At 39.7% G+C, this 24,937-nt stretch overlaps 1 protein-coding gene and 1 long non-coding RNA gene across 3 annotated transcripts in view; one reads left to right on the top strand and one right to left on the bottom strand.

Annotated features, from left to right (window-relative positions):
• The window catches only part of PDS5A (PDS5 cohesin associated factor A), a 78,786-nt gene extending 70,792 nt beyond the window's left edge, over window positions 1-7,994 (bottom strand). For both annotated transcript variants that reach the window (XM_082050305.1, XM_082050306.1), the window contains exons 1-2: window positions 7,819-7,994; window positions 6,865-7,035 (exon numbers count right to left, since the gene is read on the bottom strand). In XM_082050305.1, the coding sequence (XP_081906431.1) occupies window positions 6,865-7,035; window positions 7,819-7,845 (198 nt within the window). In that variant the 5' untranslated portion in view covers window positions 7,846-7,994. The remainder of the gene's footprint in view (window positions 1-6,864; window positions 7,036-7,818) is intronic.
• Window positions 7,995-8,068: 74 nt separating this feature from the next.
• LOC309438644 lies at window positions 8,069-15,110 on the top strand. Its single transcript, XR_014183836.1, has 2 exons — window positions 8,069-8,205; window positions 12,946-15,110. It is a non-coding gene; the product is annotated as an uncharacterized lncRNA (long non-coding RNA).
• Window positions 15,111-24,937: the final 9,827 nt, after the last annotated feature.

Here is a 24,937-nt window from a genome sequence, read left to right as displayed (position 1 = left end):
CTCAGATAATGTTTGATCTCCTTTCCTATCAATCATCTCCATATTACTGTCTGCAAACCAATGGATATTTTTTCTTTTACTTCATAGCACTGTTGTGAGATTAACACTTCACTGATGAGTCTTTTAGCATAGCTAAGGCTCCTGATATTTTGCAAACTTACGCATACAAACTCCTCATGAGAATGCAGTGATATGTCAAGAATTTTGTATCCAAACTTTATTTAAAATACTTGAATACACAATAAATATCCCACATTACACCAATAAAATACACAGTGGCAAGCACGCACACCCAAAGCAAGTGATTTGTATGATTAAAGCATGTTACTTATCTCTAAATAAAGGATCGGTTCAGCCCTGCTCTGCTGCAACCTGCCAGTATAACCCTAAGAAATATTTAACCTTCAACAGTTTTTAAAGTTTCAGTTTCAATTAGTGTTCTTTCTTCTGGAGAGGGTGCAAAACCAAAAATTCCTAATTTACTATGACATTCATTATTTTCTAAGCTTTTATCACAATAGCTCTTATTCATCTCTTTCCCAAGGTAAAGAATACTCAGTCCTATTGTTAATACGGTATTTGGTAAGTGATTACATACTCCTTTTTCCTTTTTTTTATTTTCTTAAAAACAAACAAAAAACTTGAAGCCATTACTTTGTTCAGTCCACAGAAAGGACTTGCTCTGGAATTAATCAAGGTTGTCTGGTAGAGGAGTGTATTGCCCAAAGGACACCTTCCTTATTTATTGAAGCTGGGAGACTATAACTGACGGAAAATATCGCAAGAAATGAATGCCTTGTTTTGAAACAGTTAAGCCTGAAGACCTGCATGCTAGCCTCCCACCTCTTACAAAGTTTCTATATGATGCCTGTTAAACAATCTATAACAAAGTTTTCACAGAAAACATTTCTCATTTCCTGGGTTCTTCAGCAGAGATGATGAGGCCAGGCTTACAGAAGTGCTAGGCACCCAGAAATATAACTGAAACCAAAGGAACTTGTAGACTGAACATGTAAAGAACAACAGAATGCACAGTCACTTCAGAAGTCACATTTTAGAAATGCCAAATCAGGCATATGAAGCCAGCTTACATTTCTTGTGTTTAGGTATGGTTTTTTTTTTCTTACAGTAGCTCTTCAGTTCTGCATCTTTTAAATTGTTATTAACATCAAGTTCTCACCTCACAAAAAAGAATTAGCACAAGAATAAAATCAATAATTATTTGAGTTTCGTAACAGAATAAATGAGAGCAAAACTTCTCAGCTACTGTGTTCATTTTGGTGGTCAGTTATCAGAAGTTATCATTCCTAATTCAGCAACCTCTATTTTTCTCCCTTCCAAATTGTGCTTCTTTTCTTTTACAATATATTTATCTTCTTGTTGCCAGGAAACCATTAGAATAATATTGTACATGTGAGATTGCCATTAATTACTGATGCACTTGTAACAAAAGAAAATTATCAGACACAAAAACAAAGGGTCTCGTCATCAATCATTTTGAAATTAAGTAACATCTGGGTGAACTGGGTGAGCCTACGTGGTCGTGTCTCTAAGGATTGATTAAATTGGGACATTCACAAAGCAAACAGCTATTATTCCATTGGAAAAAAAATCGGAACAAGATTTCTTCTTCTCTGACTAGTGGCCTGTCCTAGTTAATGAAAAACTTGATTGTTACAAGAGTCAAACTAATTAAAATGATTAAACTATGAGCAAAATCAAATTAGAAATTTGGCTTTAGGCTTATGTGGCCGGCAATAGCTCAAGAACATTGCAAACTGCAGTCTGCAGTTAAATACAATTAATGGAAATTTAAAAATTTTTAGAATAATTAACTGTGGATCATTTCTGTAACCTGGCTATATGACCTCCACAAAAATACTTATAATTCTTAAATGTAAGCATGTAAGTACATGCAAGTCAGAGGTCTAAGCCATGAAAATACACGTCATCTAAGTCCTGCCAGCAAATAGTATTTATTAAATAATACAATTCAACATACTTAATATGCATACCCTTTTCCCTCATGCATACCAAATTCTAGTGTATGACCCAACATAAAACAGATTTTCTTCTCCCAGATCATACTCTAATTTATCCTTTTTAGTTTTCTTCAAAATAACTACGTAAGCATAGCCAGGTCAGGTCAGGTCCATCTAAATACACAACCTCAGAGAGCTGCCATCAACTCATGCAGAAATACCAGCTTGTGTAAAAAGCAAGTTTTTTTTTCCTCTCACATACCTTCAGTCTACACCAAAACATTTAAGTAGCAAAAACCCCAACCTTTCTCTACTATAACATCATGTAACAGATGCCTAAAAAACGCCTGTGCATAATATGACGAATTACTAGCATTAGCTATTTCTAGTGATAGGAGGATAATCTTCCAAAGATAAAGGCCCAGCAGGCCCAACTACAAAGAGGCCAACATCTCATAACCAGAGGAACACGCAGAAAGACAATGGGAAGAAGGAGAGGGAGTGTTTGTTTGACTCTGGCACAAATACATATCAGATAACTAAGAAATGCCATGGGACAAGATAAGGAAGGCTTCAAGGCACACTAGGAGCGCCAGCTTCTCCAGGTGATCACAAGCTAGGCCTCGGGGTGGGGTGGCAGGGAGAGAAGTGAGAAGAAGGTGTGTGGGGGGGTTGGAAATCAAAAGACTTTCACAGAAACGGCCTTGCCAAACTGTCACCATGGGAAAAGCAACAAGACTACTGGACAGATTGAAAAGCATAAGGAAAAAAATCACTCCCCAAACCAAACAAAAATAAAACTAAAAGCAACAGGAAACACAATAGTAACCCCAGCTATGATAAAGAAGAACTACATTGACTTCAATAAATTATAGCCTATAAAACTCCTAATTTCACAAAGACAGGTTTTTTTACACTGCCTTAAACCTTTGTTAAACATTTCTGTGCTGAAGCTAATTTATCACTCCTTTTCCTTTCAACAGTTTCAGAAACGTCCTCCTTTTTTGGCGCGGTGGGGGGGAAGCACTTTCATATCTTCAGCTTCTGATTAAAATTCAGCTTTTATGAATTAGCGTTGCTTATACTGATATCTATAGGTAAAATAAAACTCTGCACTGTGTTATCAATTTTTCTACAAACTTGTCATACATTTTACCAAACTGTGTTTGGTATAAAGCTGTATCTCAACTTGTGATTGTACATTATTTATTTTACTTAAAAAAAAACAAAACACAAACAAAAAACTATCAGGCCAGATAGACATGGGCACTTTTGCATTGTTTCTGCAAAACTCTCTCAAAAGAAAGAGTTCCAACCTTTCACATTTAAATCAACTCTGAAGTTCCATCAACACTGCCACAGAAAGAAGTTACTTTTTCCCCCTGCGCCAGCACAAGCATTTTTGTGAGATCTCACAATAAATCAGGCAAGAACACGATTTAGGCTAAAATTAACACAGGTTTTGGTGGTTTTTTTCCCTCCTAAGTTTTAACCCAGATCTGTTCATCCACCTGTTTTGGCATGTGGCAAAACAAAATGCTTGTAGAGAAAGTACAGAACAGAGGTTGGGGCAAGCAGCAGTGGCAGTTCTGGCTTTGCCTACAAAGGCTGTTCTGTCACGCTCCGAGAAACACTATGTGTGTTGAATTGATGTGGCTATTTTTAGCATATCTGACAATTTAGTACACTACTAATAATCTTATGAATAATGATTACAAGTTTATATATAAATGACATCAAAATATTATCTTCTTACCAAAGAAAATGAAATCTGAGATTTAGTATTTTACTGACAACAGCATACAAGTCTAGAGTTTGACAAGGCAGTAAAATACAGGCAATTTTGGAAAAAAAAAAAAAAAATCAATAGAGAAGCTCTGCAGCAAAGCAGATGCTAAGTTTTTGAAACTTCTTTCAACCTTCAACTATCTTATGGGAAGAAATACAATATTGCTAGTACAATTGTTCTCAACTTGTACTGAGTTGCTGGCTCAATTTTGGAACTCAAGGACTACTTCTGTGCATTAGAGTTGTTTGTTGTTTTCTACTTCTATTGCTTGGTTAAATAAAAGTTATTACCTCTCCTCACAAGCCTTACTGAATTGCCAAGTATTTGACTTACAGCCCTGAAATCAAACACTATATAATATGAACAGTTGTGGTGCAAAGAGGAACATTAGACAAAAAACCCAAACAAATCACGTTTTGTAGTCTAAGTGCAGCAAGCTTCAACTCTGCTATATGCTAGCTGCCTAGTTAAGTTAAACTTAATTGGATCTGTTGAATGGACACTTGTCCCCACCCACAGCACACCACAGTTAAAATCACTTCTTCCATAGCTGAAATTATACATCTATATTGACCCACTCTAAGAAGGCACCGACCCATCAGTGCAATCTAACACACAAGAAAACACCTTTGACTCCATTAAGCACCGAACTAGTGTTTCATTCATCATACATATGCAATCCAGAGGCTTTTCCTTTCTAAGTCGCTTGGAAGGTACATGTTCATTTTAAAATTCTCAACTGTCCTTTTTCAAGACAGTGCTAATGTTACCATACAGATATATCAAAACACTGTAAATTAATCTGGCCTACATTTTATTACCCACAACTCCAAGCAGAAGGAGGGAAAGGATAGAAAAACATTCTTTTAAAAAGAAGTCCTTGGCACAAAAGCTGCTGCTCAGGCACTTTGGGACAAGTGCCCAGAATGTCTCAAGTTCCAATAATAAGAAAACCCTTCATTAAGAGAAGAGGCCTAGACACAAAAATACCGATGTGATATCAGAAAAGTTGATAATAAGGACACAAATTTGTAACCAATTAAGTTGACCATGACCTTCTGTAAGCTAAAAGAATTAAAAATTTGCAGGAACTGACCCAAAGCCTGACAGCCAAAACAACAATCTTCAGTAAGAGACACATAGAGCATCCTTAGATCATCCATGGCCAAGAAGGCGGCAAACACCTTACTTCAAGTATTGATTCATGCCTGAATGTGTACATTCTGCTAAAGCTGGCTTTTAACATTAAGCCCTATTTAAAGCTGTGCAAAGGTATCCTTTAAGTGAACAAAACTTTTTCACACATTTCCATCCCAAGCACTACATCATTATAATATTCCATGTGCCAAAGTGAATTAGTTTTTATAAATCCAAGTTGATAAAAAGATTTTTATTTCATAAATGAAGATTATATGTATGTCTACGCAAAAACATAGGGAAAAAACACTTGTTGGTTTAGTTCTAAAGTGTACAGTACTTCTGATTTTATTGATACTTCAGTAAAGCCAATATCTGATAAAAAAAAATCCTCAAACTCAGATAAAGCAGTACCAATAAGAAGGATCCTCCTCTGCCTTTTCAGTGACAGTAGGTCCACTAGAAAAGTATTCCCATTTAAAGTTAGTTTACAGTCTTGAGGTCACCTGAATTGCTTAGTTCATGGAAAAATGACAGAAAAAAAAAATCCGCTCTTAGCCTGAAAATTATGTCCAGCACACACATGTGAATTCAGCAAAACATATACACATGATTTTGAAATTCCTGTTATCTAGGAATGGCAAGCTCACCACTCCAAGTTCTCCAACTGGGATAAAATACCCATTTCAATGAGCACCTCAAAAGTGTACTCTATCCCATTCCACACAGACTTTGATTCAAGGTCTCTGTTGAAACAACCAAAACTATAGGATCTTCCCTTGCCACTGACAATATTCCACTGGAATCCTGAAAATACTAGTCTGGACTTGTCCATTCAATAATTTCCAAAATTGTAATTAGAAAGCAAGGCTCGTTTTCAAATCAACAACTGACATTTGTCTGGCTGCTTCAAAAGCAAAGCACAAAGCCTACATTCTCTTCACATTTACAGGTAAGAGACTTTTTGATGTACTATCTGACTAGCCAAGACCATGATTTTTATTTTTCAGTCTTTGTGAGGTCACTGTTATGATGGGAAACACATAATCAGATGAGAGAATATTTCCAATCTCTAAAAAATTATTACTACATCTCCACCCTTGGCATAGGACCAAATCCCAGGTTACGACAACTTTCTGGTCCAAAGACCATGGTGTTAACAAACGAGCTGTGCCAATATTTGATCAATGGTCAACTTTATTCTCTATTTTCAGTAAAGAGTTAAGAAATACTACCATTGTATCACATTAGTATTTCATGTTTTAAGTGGAAAAAGGGATTAAAAAAAAAAAATAGATAAGCCTCACAGTCCCCCAGGATGCTGTCAAGCAAGCAGAGAAGATGCTCTTGTAACAGACCCTTTTGCTTATGAAAATTTATCAACTTCACCAAGCATCAGTTATACTGAGTAGGAATGAATTTATACGTAATCTGAGGCAAGTTTTACATAGGAAACAATTTCAAAATTCCATCTACAAACTCCAGAATTTCATCCATGCTGTTTGTGAACGCTGCCATCTTTTCAGTCAAGAATACCCTTAACTAGATCTGCTGCTTACCCTGTTCAACTATGCCTCCTCAAAGTGCTGGAACCCACAAAAACCTTCTAGATTACTACGGAACATTTTCAGTAACTTATCTTGGAATTATTACTTATGATTCCACTTCAGAACTCTCCCCAAAACTGAGACCGTATTTCACACACAAATCAACAACTTAACGTATCAGCTCCAGCTTTGTGAGAACTCATATAAGTACATTCACAAATTACAAATGTAACTCCTCCTATTTTAAGGAAAAGCAAGGAAGTGGCATTCCCATAAAGGTCTGCAGGCAAGGAGACATTTCAACTATGACAAGGAGACAGTTCTCTGGGCAGTTCTCCTTTTCCGTGATGAAACATTTACTCTAAGAAGCAAAAGTTGCAAGAAGGTGATGGTAGCCAGGATTGCTCACCTTTAACCGTTTAACCACCTCATCGTTGGTAATTTTGTCCGTAATCTCCTTCACTCCAGGAGGATAGTAGATGATTTTACCGTCGGCAGCAGGTTTTGGTTGGGTAGCAGGGAAGTCCATCCTGGCGCTGCTGGTTATAAACTTTCCTTCTCCACAGTCCTCTACCGGCCTCTATCGGTCAGAAAACAAAAGTTCAGCAGAATGGAAACGACTTTCTAACCCTCTTTTTCCATTTCTCACCCTCATTTCGCAGAAGGCCCCGGTTATCACCCCGCGGGCTGCGCCCCCCGCCGCATCCCCCGCCCCGGGCGGCGCTGCAGCGAGGCCGGGCCCGCGGCCGCTCCTCACAACTCCGGCCCCTCCGTTCCCCCCCGGCGCCTCCTTTCATTGCGGGGCTGCTCCAGCCCAACACTGTTAGTTCGGAAACGACGATTTTACAATGAAATTTCGGGCTCGATCGAAGGATGTCCCGGGGCCGAGGGCCCGTTACGGCCCGAGAAGCGGACGGGAGGGTACAATTCCCGGCCCCGGGCGGCGGGTCGGAGCCGGCACACCGGCCCCGGAGCCGGGAGACGAGGCCTAAACAGTTAGGCCTCAAAACTATCAGGAGGCAGAGAAACCAACAGGGGAGGGGGAGGGAAGGAGGCGGCGGCGGGCACAAACAAAACACCCCCGCCGGCCCCCCCGCCCGGCCCCGAGCCCCCCGCCCGACCCCCCGCGGCGGCGGGAGCCCCCCCGGGGAGGGGGCCAGGCCACTCTCCACTTTCCATTTGTTCCCGCAACTTCATGTCCCCTCAGCCCCTCGCCCGCAGCCCCTCCTCGGCCCGCCGCCCCGCACCCGGCCGGGCCCACAAAGAGCCACCCCCAGCTCCGCGCACACACCCCCGCCGGCCGCGGGCGGCCGGGAGGGGGGGAACGGGGACGGAGGGAAGCGGGACCTGGAGCCGCCTTTACCTCATGCAGCTCCGGAAGGTGCAGCATTGAGTAGCCTCCGTGCCGGGTGGTCCTCGCTCTCCGCCGCTGCCCCGGCCGGCCGCTGCCCTGGCTGCTCCCGCCGCCTCCCTGCTCCGCGGTGCGGCGGCGGCTCCTGCTCGGGGAGGGGTGGGGGGAGGGGGAGGCTGCTCGGTGGCGGCGGCGGCGGCTGGGGAGAGGGGGAGGCTCCGGCGGAGCGTGCGCCGCGGGGACACAGTGCCGCTCTCCGTCCGGCCGGGGAAGAACAGCCCGGGAGGAGGCTCCGCGCCGCCCCCCTGCCCGCCCGCCTTCGGGCCTGGGGCCGGGCCCGCAGCGCCGCCCAGCTAGGATCCCCCAGCCCCAGCCCTGGGGCAGGGGCGAGGCCGGCCTGTAAGTCTCCTACCTCGCCGAGCCCCGCGCAGGGCGGCGGCGGGCAGTACCGGGCACGGCCGCCGCAGCGCTGCCTCCCGCTTGGCGCCAAAACCCCCGGGGCGGCTGTGCCGGGCGGGCCCCGGCCTGAGGGCCGCTCTCCTGACGGGTCTCAGCCCCGCGGGGCTGTGCTGGGCGGCGGGGGGCAGCGGCCGGCTCTGAGGGCGAGGCCTGGGCGGCGTGGGGCCGGCTGCCGGGGAGGGGACGGGCAGGTTCCCGGCTGCAGGGCGGCGGCGCCGTGTGCGGGAAGGAGAGAGACATGTTTGTGCTTCCTGACGGAGCCGGGCTGCCCGTGGCTGCGCGGGCTCGTCCTGCCGGTGCCTCGGGCAGCTGGTGCCGGTGGTGAGGCCTGGTCTGCGTGATAAACAACAAAATGGGGGGAAACGGTGTGTGGGGTGGCACGGAGAGGGCTGTGGCGGGCGGGAGGCGTCGGGGAAGAGCAGCATCGACGGCCAAATTTTTCTTCTCGGTGGCAGATGAGTTTCTCATACGTTAATGTATTTATAAGTCTCCAGGAGTAACTTAAATATGCAGACCGAAGGAACCATTGCCAGCCAACTCAGGAAATCCTTCCATGCAAAATGTCTTTGTAATTTAATATTCTTTCATATTTCCAAGAGATGGGCTATGTCTGGAAAGTCAGTAGCAAAGTGGGATGTATTTGTCTGTTTTGAATTTGCATTATGTGCCCTGCATGTCTGAACTGTAGGTGGCTAGGAAGTTTTCCAGATGCTTGACCTGCTCAGAGAAGGTGCATGACAACCAAAAGATAACTTTTAACTGATCAAGAACAATTTAGGGTCTTTATCTGACTATAGTCAGATGACTATTCCTGGTTACTCGAGCCAGCTAGAAGTATCTTTCTTGGCAGTTTTGAAAGTCTCTAAGTAGAGTTTTCTATAGAGCCAATGGAAGGCAGGTGGCTGGGAGCAGTCTGCGTGGAGGGACAGGTTTCTCTGCAGGGGCTGCGCTTGTGTGACGGGGCCTTGCTGGGCACAGCAGAGGGGCCGGTGTGGCCTGTGGGTCATGCAGGAAACGTGCGTGAGGGGATGGGAAAGGGGTAAGTAAGTAAGATGATGATAAACTATGCCGAATTCCAGATTTACAAGGTGTGGGAGGAAAACATACAAACACTAAGGAGCTCTCAGGTACTTCTGCTGTAGTAGTATGTGGGTAGGAAATTTCTCTCTTACACCTGTGTTCCTTGTTTCCCTGTAGGCTTGTCCTAGGGGAGTTAAAGCCTTGGATGTCCATAGCCTCTATGAAACCAGCTCAGAAGGATTACAGTGAAAATGACTAAGAGTTGGAAGGAACTCCTAAGAGATTTCAGATACTGATTTGGAAGTGTAGAAGGGTGCTGCTAGGGAAGGCATTTAAATGTGGCTGTGAGTCCAGGCTTAGATAAAATTATTCTCTCCAGGCTTAAGGATTGACGGATTGGGGCATTCACAATGGACAGGTGACCATAAGAATAGGATACACAATTCAGTTTTAACAAGGTTTTACTGATTTAATAAAAAAAGCCAGCACCAAGTGTTTAATCTTTTTCCTAATCTGAAGTTCAGTGGCCGTTTAGATTTGCCTTAGAGCTGAAGTACTCAGACTAGCTATCAACCCTTATTTGTTGTCAATAAAATAATATGTACTGTCAGAACTATTATACTTTTTAAAATTGAAGTTTTTGATCATTGCATTTGTTACATTAGGCACATTTGTTTCCCAAATGAAATTACTAATATAAGCAATTTGGTGTAGATTCCTTATTTTTAATACACTTGTATTAACACAATAAATCAGAAACAAATTGTAGAAAAATATTCTGTAACTAAAAAAAAATGTATCAAAAACCTATATGAGCTGTCTTCAATTTAAATTAAAAAAAGATAATGTAAGTTAGTAAAAATGATGCAAGAAATAAATTTTAATTGACCTTTGCTGAGTTTTTTAATGACCCAAGCATAAAGCTAGGAAGATGTTAGGCAGGCTTCTCTTTGAACAGAATTGTATTATGGGTGTCATATTCTAGAAATCTGACCTAAGACTCTGAACTTCCTAATTTTTTAATGCTTATTCTTAAATATTGCGTTCTTGTTATTGAAAAGCAGTATTTTATTATTAATGTGACCTACGGTGTTATAATGTTTTCTTGTAATCTTGTGGTTACAAGCTTTTTACAAAGGAACACCATCTTTACCTAGAAATCTTTATACAGCAGGTCATAAAGTAGAAATAGGAATTAAAAGGCTACTTGGTTTTAGTCTAAGTTACAGTCAAACCCAGTGCAGAGCCTTCAGTATGTACCTCCAGTCACTTTTATTGTCAACAGAAGAATAAGGTGAACTCTTGCATTCTAAGGCATATGTACACTGTAACTAACATGTAGTTGAATGGGGCAGTTAAAAGATTTCACTTGAAAGTGCCAGGCAAAGTTTCCTCATTCAATTAAAGTTTTATTTCATCTTCGTCTAGTTGTCTGTGGAGTGCTCTTGGTCTCTTGCAGACTTAAGATAGGTAGTGAAGTTAGCAATTACTGTGGTGTAATGTTTAAAGACTTCTAGGTCTTGGGATTTCATATCTGTAATGTAACATGGAAAAAGTCCTGAAATAATACATCAGTAAAAAGCTGAGTTCACGCTAGATTTCTGCTTTCACAGGCAATGATTAGTCAGTGATATGAAAATTTTGACCACCCCTCAGTGTCAATGTTGTTGGTGTCCTTAGCTATTAAATGCAAGTGCAGTTTCTACTGGTAGACTGTTCACTCCTGGTATCATTTGCTGTCTGACTGTAGGTTCTAGTATCAACACAACTTTGCTGCGTACTGGTGTAAAACTGTCAGTGCTCTTAGGATAGCCATTAGTTCAGATGCTCTTAGTCAGATATATGGTGTTTTGAATGAGAAAAATAATGATTAGCAAAATGGTTGAGAGAGGAGTAGGTGCAATTGTGTAATCATAGGATGATTAGGCAATGGTCCATCTTTCTCAGAAGAGAAGCAGCGGGGTTTGTACTTCTGCAGCATTTGAAATTCCAGAGGGCTAAAACAAAGCGTGTGGTTCTGATATCACACACACAATTAAGGGAGGTATGAATGAGCACTTAACTGCCAATTAGCTTGAATATATGCATGGCATTTTCAGAATGTGCAAACATAAAAGCTTCAGATAATCTGACCTGTGGTACTTTTAATCTGAATTGTCCTGAAATCTGCCTGCAGATATGATTACAGCAGCTAGTGTCTGGTTTGTTGCCTTTGCTTGTTTGACCTTCACCCTTCTAATTTCAGCAAGCAGCTGAGATCTGACTTGGACTCTGCTTCTTGTACAGTTGTAGCCAGGTTCACATGATCCCTTTGGTTTTAATGGATGGCTGTGCCTAATTATAAGAACCAATCCTTTAGTCTTTCCCCAGATTTTATTGAGTCCCTACCTGGACAGATTTATGTTGGAATTTATTTACTTTTACCCCTGATATTTTTATTGGAATGTATTTACTCCAATCTTTTGGTTGGTTGGTTGTTTATTAATATGTTTTAGATTACCATTGCAAGTGTAATTTACAAGCTGACAGAAATAAAGGGTGCTGAACACTCTTGTGGGGCAGTCTTGTGGGGTCCTTCTTTGTATTATGGCAGGAGAGGTTACAGGAAAGTAGCAAGAAAAGAATAAAGTGGTGTTTTTACTGGTGAGGGAAATAAGTAAACACAAGTTTTTCAGAACAAAACAGCTTTCAGGTGAAACAGTTGTCCTCAGGTCTTTGTTAGTACAGTAAGCATGGATAGTAAGAATGATCAAGAACGTATCAAGACACAACAGTGTGTCACAAAGTGTGGAACAAGTTTTATCTGTTAGTCAGCTGGGCAGACAAGTAAGAAATCCTATCTGATGGGTTCGGAAGGCACTTGTCTTCCTAATAATAGCTATGCTCTTGAAAGCTGCTGCTTTGCAGAACCAGGTGGTAGAGTGTGGTCTTTCACCATGGAATTTTTTAAGTCACAGTCAAAGAGGTCAAGGAGGTGTGTGGGGGGGGAAAGCTTAATTACTTGTTTTCAACTCCAGAATTTAGCCAGTTTTTGATATGTAGTAGGTTGCTTCCTAATAATGAAAGCTGCTCCCCCCCCCCCCACTTAGGAAAGCCTATTTATTTTTTCAATGATATGCATTTTTTCCTGCAATACACCGGTTCCTCTGAACTCAGCAAAAATCAAACCCTGGAAAGTATTTTTTTTTTTGTCCTCCATTCTGCACAGAAGCTTTCTCTCTTAGCTTTTTTACTTCAGTATTAGTCTTTGTTTCAGGTCATCTTTCCTTCTCTCTGTTGATTCTCTCACATGTGCAGTTGCACATAGCTCCTCCAGTTAAAATCTCTCCAAGCTTCCTGCACTGGATCTTCAGATATCCCTGTGGTTTCTAATTAAACTTTGCAGTGTATCATATCTTTGATAACAGTTCCTAATTGTTGTAATGACCTGTTTTTAGAAAAGAATTGATGTTTTTTACATCTGTGTAAATTGAGAATAGTGTTTACACTCACTTAAATCAAAGGTGGGTTTCTTTGCAATGTGGGTTGCCAAAATGAAAGAGCTCCAAAAGGTAACCTATTCCAGAGGGTATTTGCAGTGAAATTACTCTCACCAAAAAACAGATCAAGAAGCATGTTTTGTCCTGAAACAGGGACTTATGTGTGTCTCCCATGATCTAGATTGACAAAGCAAATCCCTAAAAGGGTGGAGGAGGACTTGTGTATTATCTCATGAAGACAATCCCATGAAGACACAAAGGCCTTCTTTGGAAAAGAGAGGGGAATCCCACGACATGCTGACTTCATGGAGTGCCACCAGTTCTGAATAAAGGGAAGGACCCAATGCTGTATGGATGATACACTCCTTTGAAACTGATCACTCGCTGTAATCTGTCTAAATGTTATTTTGCTCTGGTTTTGGTAAGGAGGGCTTTCTCCTGTGCTGTCTGAAAATGTCTCGGAGATAGGGCAGTTGTGGTATCAAGGCACGTTCAGAAATGGCAAAGGTTTGTCGTTGTCAATATATTTAAGCCATTGTGGAAAAGTGGATACCTGTAAATACACTTGTAATTTACAAAGTATTGTATTGACAGAACAATTACACTTGTTTCCTTTGCTTGCAAGTAAAGTTATTGGCACCTGCATATTGGTGGTTTCATATGAGAATTTTTAGAAGCCTCCTTGCTCTGTTGCTAGTCTTGAGCATCCAGAAACTGAAGTCACAGCAGCCCACTGTGTGCCATCTATCCACCTCCTTTCTAGCTGCTCTCTATTATGATGACTTGTCACTATTCACTCCATAATTACATTCTCAAGGTTATTTCCATCTCTACTTCTGATGTGTCCAAATCACATACATTTACACCAATTCATTTCTGACAACCATGTCTACTTTTCTCTGATAATATATTTAATATGAGCATTTATAATCTTTTCTGCCCAGGAGATATGCAAGCGTCTTCACTTGCACTACTTCTCAAAAGCTTCAATTTTCTTCCTGTCACTATCAATAATTTCTCAGAATTCACATTCCTAAGTTGCTACAGCAAAAAATTAAGTATTTCACCAGCCAAATATTTCTACTTTTTGAGGTGAAATGGGTGTTTTTTAAGGCTTTTATATGGGAAGCCATGGATGGATAAACTATTCTTCCAATTTTACCAGTTTCTATCAGACAAGTTCCAATAGGATAAATTTGATCCCAGGTAACTGAATTAATGAAGTCTCTGTTGCTAACCATTAAGCATGAAGTTAGTTCATATTCTACTTTTATTAATTAAGTAAAATTGCTTTATTTATGGCATATTCAAGAATAGCCTGTATTTTTCATTAGCTTTTTATTGGCTCTCTAATACTTGCTGCACAACAGAAGGGGTTGTGACAAAGAGCATTATGTCATCAGCCCAAGGTCACCTGAAAGGAGTCCATTTCAAATTCAACTTTTCAATTCTGTAAAGTCCTTCCTGGATTTTTTTTTTCCCTGGCCAGGTTGCAAGGAAATCTGCAGTTACCTACAGACAGTTGTAGTAGTAGCATATCGCTCTATGTGTTTGCTTGATATTTTTTCAAATAACAGGGAAGATTTGAGGAATTTCTGAGTGTATGGGATTGCTGGGAAATATCGCTGAGGAAACTGGCGAAGTTTGGTAATGTATTTAGCCTGTGGTGGCTGCCTACTGGAGGGAAGACAGTATGAGTGAAGTCTCTCCCTTTGTCACATTAGATGAGTAAAGTCCTATGTTTGGTTAAAAAATGAGAAGATATGTGGTACTAACAAATCCTGATTAAGAAGCTCCTTTGTGAAAAGTATCGATTGTATTTGTGATGCTGCTTTTCCTAATTCTTTCACAGAATCACTGCTGCTTGCAGTAAATAATGATGTGAAACATTACAAATTAATATGAACTTGGAGTTTACCATTATGGTCCAAGAAAGATGTTTGATGAATGGATGTGCAGTCTCAGAGCTGTCCTGTAATGATGGGGTCATTTTGTAGTGATGGATAGGTATGTGGTGTACTCTACAGAGGCTTAAAAAGGGGTTGCATTTATCAAACTCAGGGAAGCATCAAAGTGTTTGGGTATGTCTCTGTGAGCAATAGAATCATCATGATTTGCCTTTGAACAAAGTCAGGAAATATATTGATCATATAGGTTTATGTTGCTAGGAAAGCAACTAATGATGATTCAATCAATGTGTTTTGTGAATGGCTTGAGGGGATAATCATTAAAATGTTACACCACAACACCATTTTGGGACTTGAATATGAAAGTTGGAATTTCAAACCGTTGTAAAGAACAATTTGCATTTGAAGTCACCAAATAAAATTACTTCTTTGGATTGTGCAGCTCTGGTCACTTCATCCTTACAGTTCTACTTCAGTGAACACACTGGATGTTTGCATCCATGCAGGTCATCAGCCAAGGTGACAAAGGAACTCACTGACAACACCGTGATCCAGCAGCAGGGAATACTGAGTATCAGTGGAAGATTTTCTTGAATTCAGTGTATGTGGCAGCAGAGAAGGTAACTAAGGTTACTTGAGCCAGTACTTGAATGGGTGGTTAACAAAGAACACAAGGAACTGGTGTCTAAAGGGAAGACAGGCTATCAAGTATTGCGTAGACAGAAGTAGGCTAGACAAGGCAAAAGCAAATAGAGATATGAGAAAAGCATAGTCTTGACAAACATGAATGCTTAGTAACACAAAGCTGTGTTCACAATAGTCAGATTTCTAACCCAAATTTCTCCATGATAGAATATAAAAAAGTCCGTGATGGTAGAGTGATGGCTGAAGGTGATATTAAATGCCAGCAGAGGGATTACTACTTGTAAAGTAGACTGATATGTACGCACTTACAGTTTCACCAACATCTAATACCACTATTTATATCCTATCTGAATCTGGCAAGGCAGCTCATGTGTACTCTGTGTAATATGCTATAATATAACTACACTGTACCAAGCACATAAATGCTTGCTTTCTCAAGTTTATCTCTGTACTGTTCTTATCTTCCAGACACTGCATACTTATACCTAATTTATATTTTCAGGGAAGTGCACACTAAAATTATGAACTTTATCAGAGACCATTAAAAAGGCAGACAAAGTCTTTTGGCCAGCATGTGAACATTTAAGTTACTACTTTAGACGTACTCAGATTTTTGCTTATGGAATGCCATTCAGATGTATTTAATCAATATTTTTTAAACTCCCTTCAAGATCTGCTCAGCAGCTGCCTCTAATCCAGCGCATGGAGAAGAAAACGTGAGTGAACCAGGTTTTTCATCCATTTTCAGTATCATTTAGCTTGACACTGCCTGGATGCACTGTTAGACATGTATCCTTCAAAAACTGTAACAATATGTTCTCTCACACAGCTTCATAGTAAAAAATATGTAAATGAAAAAATATGTTGGCAAGTCTATCAGATTCTGAATATATTAAGAGAGAACAGAACAATGTTACTTCTAGGGGAGAAAAACTTTATCTAGCAGCAGTAGGTCCTTAAATCCCTTAAGGAAGCAGCTTCATATAGCAAGTACATCACACTAAAGGAAGTACACAAATGCTGACATAATCTATGAATAAAAAAAAACCCCGAGGGCTTTGCCATTTCCTGAATATAAGCGAATTTGCAGCACTATTTAGTTTGTCTTACCAAACCCTTATTTTGGTGTTTGTCTCTGTTTTCATTTCTGAAAGGTTCGTTCCTTGGCCTGTTGCCAGGTATGAGAAATGGAAACACAAGAACAGGTATGACTGAACAGCAGAAATGGGAAGGAGCAAAGATGAACACGTGGTAGAGAATCTGCAGCTGGCTGGGTCTTAAGGAGTTTCACATGAGCAAGCAAAAAATGCAGAGAGAGAACATTAAATAAATAGCCCTGGGAGAACTGCAAGTATATTTAAATATCATTATTTGTGATAAGTAAGTACAATTTTGCCAAATTCAAACTGAAATGGAGAAGCCAAATTCTGAAAACAAAATGATTAACTGTTCTGTTATATATCTGAAAACTAGTTACACCTACAATTCATACTTACATAATATAGAGGCTTCTTTCAGATTCAATTTTGGCTTTGCATACTTGGAATCTGCAAAAATCTTTTCTAAAACTAGCTGAACAAACTTGCAAGAAGATTTTTTAAAGAGAGTGTTATTATAATTCAAAGTTAAAAGGGAGATGGTTGTGGATTTCTTTTGCCACTGCTTACATATGAAGGGGAGTTCAGGTCACCTGGAGAGCTACATCAAACTACATTGGGAGTTTTTGTTTCTGCGTGCATATGTCCTGCCTGCTGTTTTGATGCTGCCATGGTTAGTAAATACCTGCTGAGCCCGGGGAAGAACATACATGTGACAGTGGCTGCAGTTGCACTTGGGAGTGACACAACCTGCCATCATCCACAAAGGGGTGAAGCTGACAGTGTAGAGTGTTGAGAGGTAAATGAAACAAGCTTCAATTATGGAAGTGTTGTTTGTTTTCTGTTTCAATCCTAATAATAGGTTAAAACATAATCCAGATAGGGATTTACTTGTGTGTGCCTTTGATGACTGCTGAATTTGAAAAGTAGATGTATAACCAGCAACAATTAGGAGAGTCCCAAAACATTTGCCTTTAAGAATCAACAGTGTCACAAGCTGCGTAATACTGGTGAGGAAAATAATTGCCAACATGTGTATGGATGAGGGGAAAACTGGCAATTTTTTCTTCTGACTATTTAACCTTTTCACTTTCTGTTCTTCAGTACTATATTTTATTCTTTGTACATGGAAAACAGGCAAGTTCATAACAAACACTGATGTAAAGATAAAATTCTTACTGGGTTTTGAGGAATGCATTGTTCTCTCCTAACCATCACTACTGCACACAAGAAGAAATCATAGCTCAGAAATAGAAAATATGAACTACTCACACCTCAATGTTCTTTCAAGTTAGTGTGTTCCTTCTTCCAGGTTTTGGGGAATGTAAATAGAGGAATAAAGTAATTGAAAAAGTTCAGTATTAGATCATCTATTTGAAGAAAGCTCAAACGCATTTTCTTGCTGGTTGTACCAACTGTTGTTTGGTTTGGTTTGGTTTTTAATAAGTTGTCTATTGCAGATGGGTCCAGATCCAAATTGCACCACCTCTCCTGCATCCTGAATTGTGTGTGTGAGCTAAATCTGCTTACAGATACCAATCTGAATATCATGAGCTGGGGCTGGGCGGAGTGGAGCTCGTTGAAGTTCTATCTCCCTCACTCCCTAGACTTGGAATTGACATGAATTTGGCAGGTCTAAGCTAACTAATTTTTACCTACTTCTCCAATATTGGAAACTGTAGAGTCTCCTGTTACAAGGACTGACTGTCCTTTTATGTCTCTGAAGGTGTAAGGTGGTCCTTAAGCTGCCTGCAGCTTTCTAAATTTTAGTTTCTTTTGTTGCTGGTGTTATTCATTGGGAAAGAATGTGGCCCCATTTCCAGTGGCAGAGAATTTGAAATGTTAAGAAGTAGAAGTGATGGGTGGATTTGAAAGGGGCCATTAAAAAAAAAAATCAGAATTTACAGGAAAAGAAAAGAAGGCCTTGTTCCCCATTCAGCAGCAATGAAATAGCCATGGAGTCGTTTCCTATCTAAATAATTAGATTCTATCATGTGACAGTTACAAAGGATTTCCTTAAAAACAAAACAAAAAAAAAAAAAAAACCAACCAAAAAACAAAACCAAACAACCCAAAAAGTAGTCTATACAGCTGTTTTCAAATGCACATCACTCCCTGCTCCCTTCCCCCATCTACTTGGCTTCTCGTTTCAGCATAAGACATGCAACATGCAAGTTACTCAAGTTAGAAACTAGTTAGCAAGATTAATTTGTAAATGAGTGCTAGTGGGTTTAGACCATAACAAGTTTCCTAATTTATTTTTATAAACTGTTGGAGTAATTTGCAGACGTTCACAACAGAAGTCGAATGCAAGGGTTGCTGTAGCTAGCCAGCTTTTGGGGGAAGGAAAATTGATATTAAGCAGGATACTTGCAATATACCTGTACATTGTAGAATTTTGACTTGTGATATCAGAAAATTTTGTAAAATAGACAGGTCTGGATAGGATCCATACTTCGAAATAAGGGTTCTATGAAACTCTTTGAGGAAATGAATAAAATGGATTTTTATATTTTAAAAATATTTTATTAATTGAAGGTCAGTCATTGTGAGGTAAATGGATTAGTTAATCATTTGCGATTGGCAAGCAATTAACTTCTGGTAAATGAATTCTACAGACAATGGAGTAAAGTCTGTCTTGACAGGTAAAAAAAGCATTTGTTCTTTGAAGTTACATTAATAGATGATTGAAACTTGCCTGAAATTCAGGCTTATACTTAACATTAGGTCTATTAAGAAATTCCATTTTGCAGCAAGGTCCAATGCTTTAACATTTAAAAATTTCTGAATTGGAGCAAACAATAGACTCCCAAAACTTCCAGTAGAATGAAAATACTGGGTTTTGTTTAGAAGCACTGAAAAATTTGAATTATTTTTTTCCAGTGCTTTAGTAAGGTGAAATGGACTGGTAATCTTCAACATCACAAACCCCATAAAATACGAAAATATATGAATGAAAATAAGCCAAATTTTTAGTTGAAATAATATTACATAGTCAACAGAAAATAACTGATAGATTTTATTTCTTTATAATGTGCAACTAGCTTTTTCAATAAATAGTTTGTTTTCAAGTGTTTAATTCTGCATCTCAGCATGACTTGGTCCTATTTAGTAAACCTGGGAATTCATATATTTGAGGAAATGCATCTGTTTTGCTCTAAGGAAAACAGTTACTTTAGGCAATACAGTATACCTTAATGTGATAAAATCCTAATACAGGCATGGTTGTTTGTAGTTTTTACATGCTATCATGGTAAATAGGTAGGAAGATAAGATTATTTTAACCCTCTAATACATATAACATGATATTTTTCCAACTAAAATAAATGAACTTTTTTCCCTTTCTGCCTCTGCCCAATTTTTTCCTTAGTGAAGACAAAGTCCAACATAGGATGATTTGGATTTGGTAGCCACCACTCATGTTAGGGACTTGACTCTGGATAAGATTTTTTTAATTATTATTTTCTTACAAGGTATTTTGGGGATGGTAAAAATTACAGGAGTATCAAACTTTTTTTTTTTTCTGTTAAGCTTGGTCTAATTAGTACAGTGATATAAGTGAAATCTGATTTTTAAAAAGAATATAGATATGCAGCTTTACCATTAGCCTTGTTCTTAAACCATGTCTTAAACATCCTCATCTCTAAGATCTCTGGTAGGAGAGATCAATGCAGTTTTTAAAAATAAAGGCAGTGATATATAACATGACAGTTACAATGAAAGTCAGCTTATTACTTTTTATCATGTGCCAAGGAGGCATATTAAGCATTGTTTGTTTTTCCTTTCTGCAGATTAAACAGATCAGATGGAATTCTGATATATATAAAATCTGACACATCAGGATGATAAATACAGCATAGCAGACAAGATCCAATACAGGAATCAGATTTACCACAAATCAAAACTGAAGTGTGTGCTTATTCCAAATTCAGAAGGTCCTTGTAGCAGTGAAGCTTCTGACAGCTATATAAGCATGACCTCATTCTTTGCCTGCAGAGAAGATACAATTAAGTATAATTCTTTACTCCTTGGATTACAGCATTTACTGTCATCATCTCTCCACATCTGCTTTCCAAGAACCCAAGCATCTTTGTAGTTAATGTATTCTGGCCATGTTTAGTATATCAGGTATGATATTTTATTTCTGTTCTGCAGTATATCTAGAGTATCTCATTAAAGTACAAGTACTTTAAATGAAGGCTAGTAATATGCTGCTTTAGAATGCGTTTCCACAAGAGGTTGAAAATTTTCAACTATTAATGTTCAGCAATAACCTTTTAAACTCCTTTGATAGTTTACTGATGGGTAGGTGACTCAAAGTACTGACTTGTTAAGTAACTTCTCAATTAATTAGTGGTAATGCTGGAATTAGTGTGACCTGGTCACCTAAAAACCTAATCCTAGTGAAAACAGCAGAATTTTTGCTATTGTCTTCAGTGGGGCAAAAATTGCACCATGATCTAGATTTTTGCTGCTTCTGTTTTTTTCCTCATTAAAAATAATGCTGAAATAGAACCCTGCATAAAAGGAAATGAGGTGTTATTTTAATACAGATGTAGTAAAAATGTACTATTTGGAATGCAAAAATGTATATGTGAATTAACTAACATTACTGCAGTTATACCTGTTTCCACAGTTAACTACAGAATCAATAACTATATGGAACAGAAGATCAATATAATTCAATTATAGAAGCCAGATGTGGAGTTCCTTTATGGAAACACCACAATTCACTATGTGCTTGACTTATATCTGGAGAGGGGTGGAGAAGAAGAGACAGTTATGTGACTTATTCTGATAACATTTATTTGTATAAAGCTTCTGTCTGTCCTCTCCCCCTACCCCCCCCTTTTTAAAATAATTTAAGGAATTGAATTTCTGCTTTGGAAATCAAATTCTGGCTGAGGAAAGAGTTATCTTTTGCAGTAACACAACCTCCAAGATCATGGACAAAGTAATACTAACTAGAGACATTCCAAGAAGCCAAGCTAAACATCTAAAATCAGCATTAAGGTAAATCCATTAGGAAAAAAAAAAAAAAAGGGAAAAGCTAACACATTTTATTTCCCCCAATTGTAAATGAAACCTAAAGCAGGCCATAGAATGTGGAAGGCTCCTGAGGAAGAGGAAAGGTTATAGCATGGAGGGACTGAATCAACTTCTGTCAAAATGTGTTCTGCAGGAACTAGATGAGGGTTCTTTTAATCTCTCTGAATGATGGAAAAACCCACAATAATTTGGGGCTTTGATTATATATATTAATGGACCAAAGTAAAATTCTGAATAATAATAAAAACTATACTTAAGTTCATAGAAAGAGAACATATTTCAGATTTACTGCAGGCAGGCATGAATTTTTAATGCACCTTAATTTCTCAGGCGTTTTCCTACAGTATTTATTATTGTATATTCAGTATGTTACTGTAAGTAAAGATAAGTCTTTACAACTGACAAAGTTAAACATGTCCTTCTTGCCACAGCAAAACGTTCATCAAACCAAAAGCTGAGCTGCAAATTGTTCTTCCAAATGTAAATCTAATCTAGCCTTTTTAAACTATAGTCCCTCAAAACCAATCTGAGCATAGAAGAAAGGAAAGCACAATTTGCCAAATAGGCTGTATATAATCAGAAAGGGACTGACATTTCATTGTTTTTATGGCCCAACTTTGGTAATAATACTATTTTAATATGAGTTATAAGCAAGAACATGGAGAAGTATTTTTTATTTTGAGAAGGCAGCACTGTAGAAACTGAAATGGAAATCTGTTGTTAAAGCATTCAGTGAAGACCAGGCTGAACACTCGAGCCAAACAGCACACATTACATGCTGTATGTTCAAGCCACTCCAAGTAAAAACAAGCCAACTGTAGACACAAGGAGAGACAAAGGAATGAAAAAAAAAAACCCACAACCTACAAAACAATAGGAGGTAATAGGTGATTATTGTGGTATGTTTGAAGAAGTTGTGTGAAAACTCAAAAAAAAAAAAAAAAGGACACACACATACCACTGTTACAGTGATTGTAATTAGATACCAAAATCCCTCTTATTTAAAGTGTTAACTATGGTAGTGAGAATTCTGCCAGTACCCAAATTAGTCTGGCATTTTCATGGTGTCAAATACTGTAATATGTACAACTGGCAAAGAACAACATAGTTTCATGCATCAAGTGCCAGCAGCAACACCCCACTAGCAATGCAGTTTAGTGGACCTGGAGTTTATCAGACTCGAGCATACTGAAAACCTCTCTTCCTCTTTTTTGGCAACCTTTAAAATACAAAGACACAGTCATTAGAGTGGAATTTACATGACTTATTTTTCCAAACGTATGATTAACACATTACCAGCATCACACCCTTAAAGAAAAATGATTTTGTTTCTTATACTTGTCCAGACACTGAACACATGAAGTAAGGAAACAGTTTCTGGTACATGCATGAAACCATCACTTGACACCACGTGCACACACAAATTCTGATCAAGACTTTTTCTCCAGATTTTTGGACATGTACTATATCAGTGTATTGACCATTTATTTTCCATTTCTAAGTCATAGCAAGACACAGCTTTTTTTGAAACTTACCAGCACATCCTGTGGACGAGCATGTTTACGCTTTATGTATTGTATTAGAAATGTAAGTATTAGTCCTGGTTTATTTAAGTATCACACACCATATTACTACAAGATAAGCACTGAAATAGCAAAGTGACAGGCAAATTATCAATGCCTAAATAAGTTTAATTCCTAAAACATTAAATGCTTTGAATACTAATTTCAAAACTGTTAACATTATTTTGTTGTGAAATATATACACTCCTACATATAAAAACTGTGCTACCAAGTAGGCAGCACTTTGGGACTGACATGTCCACAAGCTCTAGAGAAACTAAGGACCTGTCTGCCGTTTTCACAAGACAACTATAGTGAGCTACCCATGCATCATTAGTTCACCTCGAAACTACCTAGTATTTGTGCACTTGCTTATTGGCATTAAAACCAAAGGTACCTCTAATGCAAACAGGTCGGTTCTGGTGGCAGAGGGAGTCTCCAGGCCCCAGAAGGAAGCAGCAGTGACGGAGATGCAAAGCTGGCTGTGACTTCTGGGTCTTTCTTGTGAAACAACTAAGATTAGTTGTTAAATAAGCAGACTTTAGCACTCTGCTACAGGCCACTTCCCTCTTTGGAGGAAAATTAAGGGATGTCTGATGGTCCTTGAATGGGTTGAATCACAATGTGAGGGACCTTCTGACTGGGAGACAACCTCGCTCTCCTTGGAGGGGGTGGGGAAAATACTACTCTTTCATGGGAGTGTGGTTGGATCTGTTCCCTGGAAGATCACACTGGGACACCTCCAGCCAATGTCCTCCTGAGGCATTGTGGCCTGATGGCAGGCGGTTGAATACGGATGTAGGGGGGAGGTATCTCAAGACAATGGAGCATGGGAAGGCACTCATCTCCTCTTGGGAATCAGATGAACAAGCAGGAAGAATTGGAGACCCTGCCTATTACTTTGCTCGGGCAGGCAGGGAGACAGAGCTGACAAGGGTGCCTAGGGCTATGTAATCAAGTCCTGTTCTTAGAAATCAGTAATGGGGGAACTTCATCAGTAATTTTCCAAATGTATTTTAACACCCGCTTGTTGATCGTGAAATTTCTCAGATAAGCAAACTTCTATAATATTACACAAAAGTTTCCCAGTAGAACCTCCTCAAGTGTTGAGTTTCATGTTATTTTAAGAGTTTCACCCTTTTCTTTTTTGTGTTGTTTTATTCAAAATTCTTGTTCAGGTGCCTAGTTCCCCTTCACGGTGGCTTCACAGCCATTCTAATTTAAAAGCCACTTATCATCATCTCAGTCTGTCAGAAGATGTGTCTCTCTTCCTCCTCTCTATGATCTTCCATTATCCATCTCCATCAAATGTCTGTCTGTTGCTTGTTGCGGATAATGAAGCCCTCCCCTCACCAGTTGCTCCTCTGCAGCTCACAACTCCTGCCGCAATCCCTGAAGCCAGATCCCCCCGCACTCAGCTGCCTCAAAAACTCGTGACCTCGTTTGCTGCTTCCCCACCATTTCTCCTGCAGCACCAGCCTGCACCTCCACTGCTTCATTCTGGACTGTAGGAGCTTTGTCTTCTGCTGCGGCAGTCAAAAATGCTTAGTAAAACAGGGCAGCGGTACCTGGAACTGGACATTCATAATTTTTGTTACAAATTTAAAACCTATCGCTGTATGGCTGATAAACTATGCTCTTCTCAACCTCTGTCATCTCCAATTGTTTGCTGAACTCACGTACGTCAGCAATATGCCCTCTACGGGCAAGGTCTTTCCACACTGGTTTTCCGAAACCGGTAGAACCTACAGGTGAACACGTGAAGCCCTATCGGCAGTGGGTTTTATCAGTAAGCACTGGAAATTGTGGCGAGGGCCGCCCCCGGGCCGGCCCTTGGCGGGCAGGAGGCAGCACCCCGCCCCGCTCCCGACTTTCTTTTCCTTCTGAAATGGCCCCTTGGTGGGGGGGCAGGT

This window comes from Streptopelia decaocto (genome assembly GCF_964273445.1).
Source record: "Streptopelia decaocto genome assembly, chromosome: 4".
NCBI lineage: Eukaryota > Metazoa > Chordata > Aves > Columbiformes > Columbidae > Streptopelia > Streptopelia decaocto.
Note: the sequence above shows the minus strand (reverse complement) of the source record. Positions and strands in the feature narration are given on the sequence as shown.